The sequence below is a fragment of the Dermacentor silvarum genome, chromosome 4 (assembly GCF_013339745.2).
Source record: "Dermacentor silvarum isolate Dsil-2018 chromosome 4, BIME_Dsil_1.4, whole genome shotgun sequence".
NCBI classification, from domain to species: domain Eukaryota; kingdom Metazoa; phylum Arthropoda; class Arachnida; order Ixodida; family Ixodidae; genus Dermacentor; species Dermacentor silvarum.
This window is the reverse complement of record NC_051157.2, coordinates 112,720,281-112,734,634: the sequence shown is the minus strand read 5'-3', so window position 1 is coordinate 112,734,634 and position 14,354 is coordinate 112,720,281. Positions and strand designations below refer to the sequence as shown.

Here is a 14,354-nt window from a genome sequence, read left to right as displayed (position 1 = left end):
ACATCCGCGACGTCCCGCACTTCCAGCGGGTAGACCAACCCGTTTGCAACGTCGCAGAAGCTACGCTCGGAACACGGATCCTCACATACGCGATCTCATATGGGCTCTCCAGCCCAATGCTGGCACAGCTGTTTGGGCGGAAACATTGGAGCGGGGGAGGGGAGGGGTCAGTATGTGACTATCCATCAGCACTACAGCGGCAGACGAAATGGCCATATCCACTAGGTGGACGCTTACAGAACCGCCCCCCCCCCCCCTCCTCCCCTCCTGGAGACAAATTTGTTTCTTCACGCACCACATCGCCGCCGTGTGCGAGGCAACGCTGGAACGCCGGCACGTAAGATCAACGACCAGGTACTTATACGACTTGGTTAAAGCTAACGCAGAAGCACGGTTGAAATCCCGTTTTAACGCCTTCACTTGGAAAGAAAAACCTAGCACTGCCGCAGAAAACATGGTGATCAACCTTACACAGAGAGTTTTCGCTAATCAAGTCCTGCAGTCGTTACAGAAGGGACCGAGATATACTGTAGAACCGATAGTGAGACCAGTACAGTACATAGCAGTTGCGCGAATCATTGCCGACAGGATTCTTGAGCAAGCAGGGCTTGCGTGCGTTTAGGAAGAGCTGAAAACAAATGTAAAGAAGGACTTAATCTCCAAAGAATAAATGGCACAAGGAAGGTCGTCACGGTCTCCTGAGAAACAAAAATGTGAAGCTTCTACTATCATACGAGACAGCCATACACGCTTCATATATGACGTGTCTCAGCGGTGACAATACGGCGTGTGGTCACATTGCTTCAATGCTAATCGCATTAACGTGGACATTCGTCGTGAGATCGATTCTGTCGGAATTTTCCTGGCGAAACGTTTTTAGAATTATAAGCAAAATATACGAGAGAAGAGAACCAGGACGGAGAACCCATATGGTGTCAGATGAGGTGCACGAGCAGATTTGCATTGTTCCGCCTGCATCAGCCATAGAAGTGGTCGACTATACTCAAGCTGTTCCATTTGTTAGTTCCTGCTTATTTGTATGTGCTAAATTAATTAGGGTGACAAGTGTCACAAAGGTGTGGTTTTTAACAATATTGCCAATTCAACGGCGAAGGCTTCCCTATGCAATCAGGTCCCGGAAGCGTAGCCACGTGGAGGTGGTGGAGGGCAAATGAGCACGTTGCTCCGTCAAGTAAAGGATCTCTTTACTCGGCAAGTTTTCGTTTATTCGTCAAAAATATTATCATTATTCATTAAAATGTCACGTAACTTTTTCAACTATACGGACGATCGAGGTGCACTCCCGTGGGTGCCGCCGCACTGCTGTCCCGATATCGGTGGTGCATACGCGGCTCACGTGCAGAAGTTAAGGTCTCCAGAGACGCGGAATGCATTTGGATGCAAAAACGGCCAGGCGACGAGGCCCCTTTGTCAACGCTACGATAAATCGCATCGGTTGCGGAGCCAGGCCAACGTTATGACTTTTGCTGTTGGGATGAACGTTGTGGAAACGCACATCTGATTATGAGGCACGCCGTAGGGGTGCACTTCGGATTAATTTTGATCCCCTGGGGTTCTTTAACGTGCAGCCAACACGGCGATTTTTACCTTTCGCCCCCATCGAAACACGGCCGGGATTTGATCCCGCGACCTTGTGCTTAGGAGCGCGACGACAAAGCCACCATAAGAAAGCACGCTGGATACTAGCGTTCCTGCTAAGCTGCTTCGTGTAATCGCTGGTCTCAGCGAAACAACAATAAACGCCAAGCTGACATTAATATTTCACTGGCGCTGGCCAACGCCGACGGCTTCCCGTCGGTCGCATCTGGTCCGCCATCAAATTGCAACACACCTGCAACGTCACTGGCGACGCTGCATATCCCGCAAAAGTTGTGAGTCGTCTGGTAGCTGCCAGAGCACGGTTCCTTCTGCCCATCCGAAGTTGCCTTGCGCGCTGCTTCGAGAGTTCAAGCACCACGGCTGCACTTTGCTATCGCTGTCGATGTCAAGCTCTTCATGCGAAATTGTCGCATTTCTTACGAAAGCAACTCGACTCTTAATCCCTGGAAGAGGGTATAGGCGAGTTTCTTCGTTCCCATATATTTTTAAGCATAATAGCACCCGGTTCGTGGATTCGTGCTATTGCTAAAGGAATCACCATCATCATTAACAGCGGCAGCTCGTGCCTCTTGCTGGTGGCTTCTTCGAACGGCGGATCCCCGGTTTCTCGAAACTGTAAGGTTTTTGTCGAGTATCGAGAGCATTGCTTGTGATTATTCGCTTCGTTGGCAATCTTTTCCCTCTTTTTCCCGGTTAGGTTGTCATTTTAACCTTTTTTTTAATTAGTCAGCCATGCTTGATTACTGTCTGTTCCTCAGGCTTCGCCTGACGCCTACGCAAAGACCGGCGTGAGAGTGCCGGTGGTGCTCGTGACGTATAGTACTTGTCACGTCATTGCATGTGCACTGTGCTTTATTTGTGTTACCGTGTAATAATAGAAAAGCTATTCAAGTCGCTTGATCACCGCGTTCCTGCCAAGTACTTGTGTTCAGTACTTTTAAACTAAAACTTCATAATGTAACACCAGTAATTCAAAGCTTCATAATATGACATCAGATAATCCCGACTTTTCTTTTTTTTTCGCCCTTTCTCTTTTCTTCCCCCTTAAACTAACGGAGACCTGATAAATCAGCACGAAAGACATGAAAGAAAAGCAAACATGAGACTCACACAGACGTTGGCATTGTTTTCAATGTCGAGCCAACTATAGCCCGAACTTAAATACTTTTTTTTTTTTTTGGGGGGGGGGGGGGGGTGGGTCAAGTTGGTTGGTGCGTGGTGACGCCATTTTAGCGCAAATAAGACAAACACAAACAACAGAAGCCCAAAGATCAGACATCACGGGCGCATCATGCAGCGCCCGTAATGTCTGGTGTTCTGTTGTTTGTGTTTGTTTTATTTGAGCTACAATGGCTTCAACTAACGCCAGCTTCTATCCTGGTGAACGCAGGAGTAGGCCGCGACCTCAAAGTGTCACTTAAGTATACGTGGCGACACGAAACTCATTTCTCCTTATTCTCTACGCCACTGCAGGCCGATGTCACGTGTGCGATTTCTGGCTCAACGTTAGAAGATGAGCTCCATGGCGATCGCGCCCATGCGGCGCATGTTCCGGCGCCACTGCTTGCTGGTACCGGCGCTCCGCGCATTCTTTCTGTGCAGCACTGGCTACTGCCTGTGGACTTTCCTGCTATCGTCAGCCGGTTCCCGTTCATCTGGTGACCGATGGGAGCGGCCTGTTCCGATAGGCCACCGCATTCGAACGGCGGGATGCACGCTACCCCGGTTCGACCCGTTCGACCCAACGGTCAAGCCTTTCATCCGGCGCCGCTTCGAGCGCATCAAGTGCCCCGGAAAGCCCAACTTCCTCACCATCAGGTGCAGCAGTCACATATGTCCTTATATTCGGTGAAATTTTAGTCATGCGCGAGTATTCTTACCACTATAGTGCTCGCGTTCCAGCGAAACCGTGGTCATGACCCCACCGTGGTCTGAGCGGATCACACGGATACGCGGATCCGCTCATACAGCGGTCTCGCGGATCGCGCGGATACAGCGACCTGAGCGGATCGCGCAATGATATTCAAGCTATACGAACACCGAATGTTTTTAATCGATCTTACCTCCTGCCCCGTCGGGGCTGCCATGGCGCTGTCTCTATTGTGAACAGCAGTTGCCTCGCTTTTCCGTCGGGCCGAAATGTCGCTCCTGCCTCGCACCGTCCGAGGAGCTCTGGAGCAACGGCAAACTTTGCGTACAAAACACTTCCGCGCTCTTGGTGTCGTCTCAGGCCTAACTGCGTCAAAACAACTGATCTCAATCACAAAAGCAACGCCGATACTTTGTCCTCAGCTTGAGGTGCGACAAAGCGATGGCTGATTTAACTATTTAATTTTTGCTGTCACGGCCGCAAGCAAGTTGCAAGACCGAATTTAGCTCGAAGCGGGTAGACTGGTTGCTGCGATGTTGTTGCGCAATCACGCTGCCGCCGCGCGGTCCTCGGGGCGACAAGCAAAATTTTCTGGCTGGCCATAAACCGGCGATGCGACAGGCGACTGCGACGGATCGCCCTCCACGACGGCACAAGCAGTCGCTCGTCGCCATCGCTCGAAAATGGCGTGCATGTGGTTGGGCCTTCACTCTCGATCCGTCTTTCCACAAGTGGCGCGCATGTGGAATATATGCAGCTCATAAATCAGAAACAAGGACGGATTGTCGCGGTGACACTGTGAACTGCGCTTAGAGTCCCTCAAGTATCCGAAAAAATAAACACAAGACAAGCTATCTTGTTCTATCAATTTTGTGGAATACACTTAAAGGCACATTTGAACACGCAAATACTACGCTGCTCCTCTTATGGTTGGTGCTCAAAGAAAGCGCTGTAGAAAAACCTTAGCAGAAAATGGACTTGTAGCTTGAGCTAGAAATGTGGTTGTGAAGCATGCTCTCCAAGCAAAGTGCCGTACTGTGTGGCTCCTAAAGCGTCTAGTGATTGTACGGCGGTTAGAGATAATAATGCGATAAAAAAAAAGTGGCAGTTGCTCTATGCTCCTCGGACGGCGCTATACCTATGAATTCAATCTCAGCAGTTCCGTGCAGCACTATGGAAGCTGCCGGATTCCTTAGCCAATAGGAAGGCCGAATACCCCTCAAGATGTGTTCATCCGCGTCGCATGGTCTACTCAGCGTCTGCCTTGACATCCTGTCGACACATGCTCGACGGTTCGCGAATTGACACTACAAATGCTTTGACGTTGTAAACATAAGCTCCGTTTATACATGAATGCGGCAGCGGGTTTTCGTTTCGTCTGTACGCTTTCGCGGCTGTTCCTTGTCACCTTCTTAGCTAGTGGTACGGGGCAACGCCCTTACAAATTAAATGTTCACCCGTGATGCATCGTCTGCTCATGGATATATTTGGGTGTTTGCTCGCCACCGTCATCAAGTACAATACTCTTAGAGCGGAGTAGTAAATTAGTGATGCAGTGAACAATTAGACCTTTATAGCGTTCCGCATCGTCAACGCATCACCGGTGCTAATGATGTGGCCCCATCTGCTAGCTGCAAATTAAGTCCTTTTTTTTTTTTGTCGCGGAGCTAAAGTACTAGCAGCGTCAAAACTAACAGCTGTTGCTTTGCCCTCAGCTTGAGAGATGAGACTAAGCGATGGCGGATTTACCATTTATTTCTTGCTGCCAAGGCCAGTAACAAATGCGGAGGGCGTTGCTATGCTGCTACGTAATCACGGTTAGAATGGCTATTACGGCTACTGGCGGTAACCGCCACAGTAATTCGTGGTATACGATATGCAAGCCACGTATAGCTGTAACCTATTATATAGAAACCAAAAATGAAACTCAATAATCCTTCCAGTAATCGGGCAGTTACGCCCGGAACTATTCCGCTGCGCAAGGATATTGCCTATGTGCACCACGTACCTTCGGCAGTGCTGCAAGCTACTTGTGAGATAGAATATAACAGAATAGAATAGACCAGAATAGAACATAGACAGACGGGCGGCGTTGTAACATACGAACACATTGGGCACACGATTGTGTTTACTCAATGCCGCGATGGTCGTTTCTTGGCCCTCTGTGAAGCGCAGCGCTTGTTGCTCGGGATGAGAGAAGGCGTTCCCATTACGGCTAATGTTAAGGTGGACAAATCGTCCATAAGTAATTTTCTCACATAAGCGCCCGAAGTGGTCATTGATATCGAACGATAGCGCAGTGCGGATTCAAAGTGATCGTTGGCCATTATCTGGTAGCGTGTTAAGTAGAGGAAACAAATGCCGAGCGGCTGGATGCCTGTCTGTCTAAATATGCAAATTCGCGAGGCTGCTGCGCGGTGAGCCCGCGGACGTTCTACTGTGTCGCCTGTTCTACTTGCAATTTTCTACTCACAAGAGTGATTGAATTCCACTAAGCGTTACTGAGCTAAAGAAGTAATCGCTTTATTACAACATTACAAATAATGCTATTGGTTACAGATAATTTACGACATGTTATACGGGTGCCACACGGCGCACTTTTGATCGCGATCAAGTCCAATCCGGATCAAATTTCTCGGTCGTATGTCACAGCTGTCAGCAATTCGTCGCAGGCGCGAAGTCAATCGACGGGGTAGACAAGCCGGTTGGTCGTTCCGTACTCGAGCGAACACAGTGAAAAGAGTCAGAGTCGGGAGTAAAAAAAAAAACAAGATATTTATCGGCTGATAAATATACACAAATAAAAAAATAAAATAATAAAAAAGATACAAGACAGAATAACACACCTGAACTTAGTGTAACACAATGATGAAGAGAAATAAATACGAGCAATTAACAGTAGATATAAAAATGAAACAGTGCGAGGATCAAATACACAAGAATACACTTAACATTATTTCACTAAAACAAAGTTCGAAAGAAATCAAAGTTCAAAAGAATACAATTGGTGTCATACGCATGGCCGGGCAGCAGCAGCAAATCCATAAACCGTGAAGTCGGTGCACAGAGCTTTCCCGAAGAATGCTGGCGGTCCGATCTTGTCGAGGTGGATGCGATTGCTGGGCTCGGTTTCCCGGGAGCCAAGATCTGACGACTTCTCTCAAGCAGGTTGAGCTAATTTGAGGCGAACTACCGTGAGCTTCGTTGCAGACGTTGGTTTGTCGTCTCGTACGTCAACTAGCTCCTCGGAGTTCCGACGTGGCCAGGCGGCCCAGGCGATACTGGACGGCAGGCACTAGCCCCCCGACGGCTTCTCAACAGCGCATAGGTTCAGCTTCTAGACTAATCAGCAGGGCCCAAAACCTGCGCTTAAATAGCCTCTCCTTTCCCTAGTTCCCTATGTAGGGGAACTGCCGGTATGCAGAGTTCACCTAATTAATTCACGGCTCCTCCCAAAAGTCTTGGCCGCGCCCGTTTCACCATGGACGAAGTGTGGTAGATTCCCCTCTCTCCAAGGTCAAGGGCCAAGGTCGAGCCCTGTCACTGTGGCACACCGTCGCAAACGCAGACCTCGGGGTTCGTTAAACGGCATGTCGCGTCTCGAATCGATATGCCACCCCGAGAGGCCACGACGTTTTTGACGCCCGTAATTCGGCGTGTCGTTAATCGAAATTATACGCCGCATAGTGAGGTTACCGCGTTTTTGACGCCCGTAATTCGGCGTGTTGCTAATCAGCGTCAGAACCACTCGAAAACTCTCGAAAATATGCCGCTCCGTGACATCGTGACTGGCTCCTTTGCGCAAGCTGCGCGAGGGAGCCAATCGAAAGTTGAGAATTTCCATCCGGATCGGGCTTGATCTCGATCAAATGTGGTCATGTGACACCGGTATTAGTCGTTATTCACAAGTCTGATCTAAACCTTCAGACGCACGAACGCTTCTGCGCGAAAGCACACGCGTCTCGAAAGAGCTTGAATAGTTGACGTTCGGCGATGAATACGTGAGCAATCGGTTGTGCAACAATACGCGCCCTTTGCATCGCATTCATATCGGTGGCGAAAGTCCGACCACCGACCACAACCACCCACCACCACAAAGATGGATGAATGAGCCAAAGAAAGTTATTAATCGCTTTAGAAAAATCGGCGCATCCACGCATATAGTGCGAATCGGTGTCAAGCGAAGCTTTCTTTTATTGCGATAGCAATTATATAGACACTCCAAGCGCATTTCTGCCGTCGCCGTCACTGTGAGGTTCCGTATAAAGTCCAACGGCGATAAACTCGCCGCCGCGCGCCGTACGCTGTGTGAGAGTGAAAGCGTACGAGGGTGAGCCGGCAATCGAGGCTCAATGTAGCGCACGCGACGGAGGAAGGCAGGCCGGAAGCGCGCGTTCTTTCGCGCTTGAGGCACGGGGGCGAGGCGACGGAAAGAGAGAGGGAGGGGGGGGGGTGCATTCCGCTCCATCGGCAGCTGCTCACAACACGGCAGCGCGGGCGCCGTATCTTAAAAAGCGTTCTGCGATGTGGGCGAAGTGCACGCCCGCGCGGGCCTCATCTTCAAAGCGATCTGCGATGGGGATAAATTGCATGTGACGGGTGCCGGTAGGCACCGTATGCGCTGTGCTTTCGACGTTTAGTTCGTGTCGAAGCGAGACGAGAGACAGCGGGGAGGTCAATTTGCCCGCTGCTGCTGGCGCGCTTTCTCACTAAGCGCTTGCACAGCGAGTTCCCGCGGTCATCGAGCGAGATGTGTTCATGTTTACCTGTGCGCGCGTGACACCGTGTTTGTCTATTTAGTTCGTAAGCGAATGTTTACAACTTTATGCGGCCCATCAAACTACTCTTTTTGCTTCGTATAGCTCTCTACTAATTTGCTATTGCAATCGATGCTTCGCCTTTCGGGCGAAATTGTGACTTTTTTGTTTACGCAAATGTTACGCGAATGTATACGATTATGGTGCTAACGGGGCAAATGCAATGTTTATGTAAACGTTACGCGATGACGCAAATCTAAAACCACCATGCAAATGCTTTGATGTAGATCCACCGTCCGTTCCAACGTAAGAGATATTCATTGAAGGCAACGCACATGTATGTTGATACCTTCCGTTGGCACATCACTATGCCATCCTTTACGAGATTGTTCCCGGTTACGCATGGTCAGTAATAGCAGTGATTATGATCACTGAAGTGAGTTGGACTGCAGCACCATGTCATATGCTAACACGGCCGTCGTGTCACGAATCGAGGCGATGGACAGAGCTAACTCGTGCCTCACACCTTCCCGAGCATTTTTGTATTGTATTGGTGGTGTGAGAAGCGGTGCTTGCGTCAAAAAAATGTCTGACATAACAAGAAGCGTTCAAAGTATTGAACCCTCTGCTAAAAACGTAGTCAGTCGCTCCTCCTGTTCTCAATGTGGGCAGTGATTATTGGCTAGAACGACAGGTGACGGGACGTATAGGTAACCACCGGTTTACCGGCTTTCGTAGGTCGACGTTAAGGACTCCGGTGCACAAAAAAGGTGTATAGTTGTCGTGGCTGTCATCGATCACTGCCACGTTAAATGCACTGAATGATGCGCAGAGTAGGAAACGATTTATAACTTGTGGGACAAAACATACAGGTAAACGGCACATTTATTGTAAGTCGACAAGCACAGCAAGTGTAAAGAAAAGGCGCATTGCTTATTTACCGTCATTGTCGAAGCCTCCTCCTTACATGTTCAAAGGCACTAAGTATCATAAATACTTGTTCTTATCACGAAACACAGACAAACCTGATCAACCGTGGTTGAACAAGGACTGTCGCTGTCGGGACAGAAACATTCGCTGTTCAACCATGGATCACTTCGAGCCTTGATGTTTCTGGGAATTTCTGTCTTGTCTGGATGCCCAAATCTTGTATATTCCAGGAATGGTGTCGCAGCGATACTTCCGCGGAACTTGGAGGAGCATGGTGTACATCCTGATGACCTCGACTGCTTCTACAAGGAAATTTATCGAAACGAATCTTTAACCGTTCCAGACAGACATTATGTGTACGGGCGCAGAAGGAGATTGTTGTTCGACAGGGCGCTGAAAGAAGAGTTTGTCTTCGTAGAATGTGTCACAAAGAAGTCCCCGGAGAGGCCTTTTCACAACCAGTTTCTTCTGAACCCGCTCATCAAGAAGAACGTCGAGAAGCGCTGCGGACGGGCACGAAGGGGTACTCCCCACAATCTCAGCGTTCTAATGCTTGGTTTAGACTCGGTGTCGCACCTGAACTTTGACAGGCACCTTCCGGAGACTGCGAAGCTTGTGCGGGAAAAACTCGGTGCTTTAGAACTTCATGGATATATCAAAGTGGGGGAGAACAGCTATCCGAACCTAATGGCCCACCTCACAGGTCTTAAAGACTTCGAAGTGGATGAGACAGTGTCAGCCGGATTCTACGACAACCTCAGCCCCCGTTTCATCTGGCGGCGATATTCATCTCGCGGATATCGGACTCTGATGCTCGAGGAGTGGGCGCTACCGGGTCTCTTTAGTACCTTCCACCGTAAAGGCTTCCGGCGCGCGCCGACTGACTATTACCCGCGGCACGTCGTCATGCTCATGGAAGACCTGACCAGGAGCGTGGCAGAGGATCCACCCGTAAGCTGCTTGGGACCCACATTGCCTTCCGAAGAGCTGCTCAGCTACCTAGCCAACTTCGTGAACGTAATGTCGGAGCGGCCTTTCTTCGCCTATACCTGGTTCGTCGAATTAACGCACGAATGGCTGAACAGTGCAGCATACGCTGACGAACCAGTCCGGCGACTACTTAAGGCTCTGCACGCTTCCGGCGTGCTCAACCACACGGTTCTCATCTTCCACAGTGACCACGGATTGCGGTCCGGCGACGTGCGTACGACGTACATTGGAAGGCTCGAAGACATCCAGCCGTTCGCCTTCCTCATCTTTCCCCCGTGGTTCCTCGAGAAGAATCCCGAGGCGGCTCGGAATCTTCGTATCAACCAGCGCCGCCTGACGACGCCCTTTGACCTGCACGCGACGCTCGTCGAGCTGCTCGACTATCCCGTCCGCAAGCGACCGCGTACTGCGTATGGACTGAGCTTGTTTCACCAGATACCGGGCGAGAGGACGTGCAGCGATGCGTCCATTAAGCACAAGTGGTGCGCGTGCAGAGTGCGGAGTGATGCTGCCGTATCTGGAGCGCTGGCCAGGGCATTGGCCAATCGGATTGTTTCTGACGTCAACAAGATGTTAGCGCGGTCGACGCGAAAGTGTGCCGAGTACCAACTGCTCCGAGTGATTGACGTCACGTTGCTGCAGGCGACGCCGGCTGAGCTCGCATTGAACACGAGTCATTACTTGATCGACGTCAAGCTGTCGCCCGGCAATGTCGTTTTAGAAGGCACCGTACGTGTTAGCGCAGGCCACGTGATTGAGGTGAACGATATTAGTCGCTGCGACAAGTACAAGGCACAGACCTACTGCATGTATGGATGGCCGCTTGAGAAATACTGCTACTGCCGCCGTACTTTCGGTGGACAAGCTTTATTTCGATCATGATTACTTAATTATTAAACAAATACGCCTTGCAGAGCAAACGTAGAAGCGTTTTCCTTCATTTACCGCAATGACTTTGTATGAGTATTTTTCTTAAAGATGCTTATTTTTGTTAAAGGCACTAATTAAGGAAGCTCTCTTATGTACGCGTATAAGGTAACATGCGTCTTATGAGTTATGAGTCGTTCCGGAAAAAAACTGTTAAATTGCTTAATTAGAGCGATGAAATTGTGTCAAGCTTTTTGGAGTAATAACAATTTCGGCTTTTACGCACTGTTGAATATCATGCGTTGGTTCCTATTTAATATGTTGATGGTAGGACTTGTATATGATGCAAATATATATGCGGCAATAGAATTCTTTTTTCTACTTCCTACAAAAGTTGCTATTGTTTTGTTTGCAGCCTCCAGAAGGCAGCGTTCTCGATTTTGTTGCTCTTGCGGTGATGTCAGCCACATTGGCAGTTCATCCGGATCATCTCCTTGAGTGATCCGCGAAGCTATCAGCGATGCCATTGTGGCTATACGGCAATCTTCACCGCCAGGCATTTTTCGATTTTTGCAGCTTTCCTGCTAACCTCGGTGTGTTCTCATGTGTCTCCTGCGTTTCAGCAATTTTAGGTACGAAGCACCTTATGCGCCCGGGCTGTCGGCGTCTCCTGCCGTAGTCACGGTTAGCAAGCGGCTCGTGCTCGCGCTCGACACGTGCTCGAGTCACTGCTCCCGCGTTCGTCGTCGTCTTCCACAGCTGGCTGTGTTGCCGCTCATTAGCGGTGCATCACTGCATGCTTTGCACCTGCCCAGGTTTCACGTTAGTGGAGCTGCATTTCGCTCAATGGGTCATTTGACACTTGCGCATAAAATTTATTTCACCGCTCAAACCGAGCCTACGACTTAACTCGTGCTAACTGTAATAACTAATAGAAACTAAAACAGTAAGAAAGACGTCCATAATGGTCAAATTGCTGAGGGAGTTAAAGGGGCCCCGAACCAACCCTCGGGCACGGTGAAATAACATAGTCCGCGGGTAGCATACGCTGCTGTGAACATCTCAGCCAAGTTTTTTAGGGCCGAAGCACCTAAGGGCCGAGCCTTGTCCTTCCCTCGTCGCCCGTCGTCCGTAGCTCTGGTTTGCAGGAGTTCGCTAGGGGCGCTGCGGTGCACAAGGGCGTTCGTTCCCGACGCGCGCTCTCTTTCTCTTTCGTCCGTAGCTCTGGTTTGCATGTAGTCCGCTAGGGGCGCTGCGGTGCACAAGGGCGTTCGTTCCCGACGCGCGCTCTCTTTCTCTCTCGTCCGTAGATCTGGTTTGTATGGAGTCCGCTAGGGGCGCTGCGGTGCACAAGGGCGTTAGGGTGCCTCGATGTCCAGCGCCGCCGTCCAGGGTGGAGACAACCCCGCTGGCGCCGCCATATTGTGTCACACGAGCTGAGACTCAGCTACGCTTGCGTTCATAAAGTGTTACTCGCGGCACGCTTCCAAGTGCTTTGCTTTGATGAGGATTTTATTATATGGACACTCAAAAGCAGATTTCTGCCGTCGGCGTCGCCGTCGCCGTGAGGTTCCGTATGACGTCATTTGGAGAAGAAATCGTCGCCGCGCGCCGAACGCTGTATGTGCGAGTGAAACGGCGCGAGGGGCGCGTCTTTCACGGGGAGTGAACGCACGGCGGAGAACAAACGCGCGTTCTGCGCCGTGCTCGCTTAAGGGCTGCAGAAGTAGGCGTCTCTGTTCTCCTTCACAATCACCATGTATGTAGAGCAAACGCGCCTTCTTCCGACGAGCGAGAGGCCGTGGGGGAGGGAAGGGAGGCGACGTTTAGCTGCGGCACGCTGTGCCTATTTATATCAGAGGCTCCGGCAACAGTCACCAACGCCGCACGCATTTTGAGCGAACGCGGGCAAAACGCCGATGGCGTCGACAACAGTTCTGCGTGTTGCCGATGCTGCTGCATGTCCAAGTTTACACAGCTGATAAAGCTAATATCATTACTCCGTATAGCTCTCTACAAGTTTGCTATCGCAATTGATGCTTCGCCTTTCAGGTGAAACTGCGACAACTTTTTCTATCGGTGTCCCAACTGCATATCTTTATAACCAATAGCCGTTAACTCGTCGAAGGTCAAAGACCTAAATGTATGGCGCCGGGAACATGCCCCAAGTTGCCTAATTCAATCACATTTAATATGCCGTGTGTATGTTTAACATACGCACTATTTTTTTTTTTTGCGCTTCGATGCTTGGTATATAAGGTTTGCGACCCCCTGTGTGTGGAAGTGTTTTCTTTTTCGCTGTTGTATTTTGGTTTACACGTCACGCCTCCTTTACCGTAGCCAGCCACTCGCGCACGGCGGTTAGTTTCCCTTGCGTTGCGCGTGCTCTTCGCGTTCGTTGCAATTATTTGACGATATCTACGCGCAATTTTTGCTTTTTTGCCCACAAAACTGTGTGCTGACAGGATTAAGCTGGTGTAAAAATAACTGCGATGTGAAAATAAGGTTTAGTTAGTGCTGTAGAGAAAAATGTAACGTAACTTGTCTGTGTCAATCTTGCGTAGTACACACAAGAAATCAAACGATGCACAAAATACATTTACTTATAATGTCTAGTACAATCAATCATGAAAGAGATATGTACATGAAAAATTATATGTACTGTGTGGCGCCTGAAGGTTATGTTGAAAGACGAGATAAAAAAATTAATTCGCAAGGTAGGCTCGACACACAATTCGGGATAGAGAGAGATTTTTTTTATTTATTCATTACATGGGGGAGGGGGGGGGGTTCAAGTGAGTACATCAACCTTATTACAAACAATATAAATCGAAAACAAGAATGCAAACAAGAAAACGCAACCGCGGGTAATATTAATCAAGATATCCAGCCAGATATCCAGCCAGAATACATACATCAGCTACCATCGAATACGTCGCATCAGCCAAACACATCGATGGCGAGTACAGAACATTTCATAAATAACCATTAGAACACTGATAACTACATTGAAAAAATAGACAACACTGCATACATATCACGTACAAAAACCGTAAATGAAACTAAGACAGTCAAATACAGATTAGCAATGTTTTTCACTTCGAAAATATAGTCCATGATGATGTAGGGCTGTTGACTTTAACAGACGGCGCCCATCCTGTCGATTTCCCTCGTACTGGTCCTCTTCAAAGTGTTTCTAAGCACAGGTAAAACAACAAAAGTGATTATTGATATGAAAAGTTGCCTTGTAAATACAGAGAACCCATTACAGTGCTTAAAAATAAATTTTAGCAGAAGCAATGCTGTATTACCTCGCTTCA

General features: G+C 49.2%; 1 protein-coding gene across 1 annotated transcript; it reads left to right on the top strand.

The window, feature by feature from the left end:
• Window positions 1–2,043: 2,043 nt before the first annotated feature.
• On the top strand, window positions 2,044–11,078 carry LOC119448842 (uncharacterized). Its single transcript, XM_037712054.2, has 3 exons — window positions 2,044–2,235; window positions 3,094–3,438; window positions 9,408–11,078. Exons 2-3 carry the CDS (start codon window positions 3,134–3,136, stop codon window positions 11,047–11,049), a joined length of 1,947 nt encoding a protein of 648 aa, XP_037567982.2. The 5' UTR covers window positions 2,044–2,235; window positions 3,094–3,133; the 3' UTR covers window positions 11,050–11,078.
• Window positions 11,079–14,354: the final 3,276 nt, after the last annotated feature.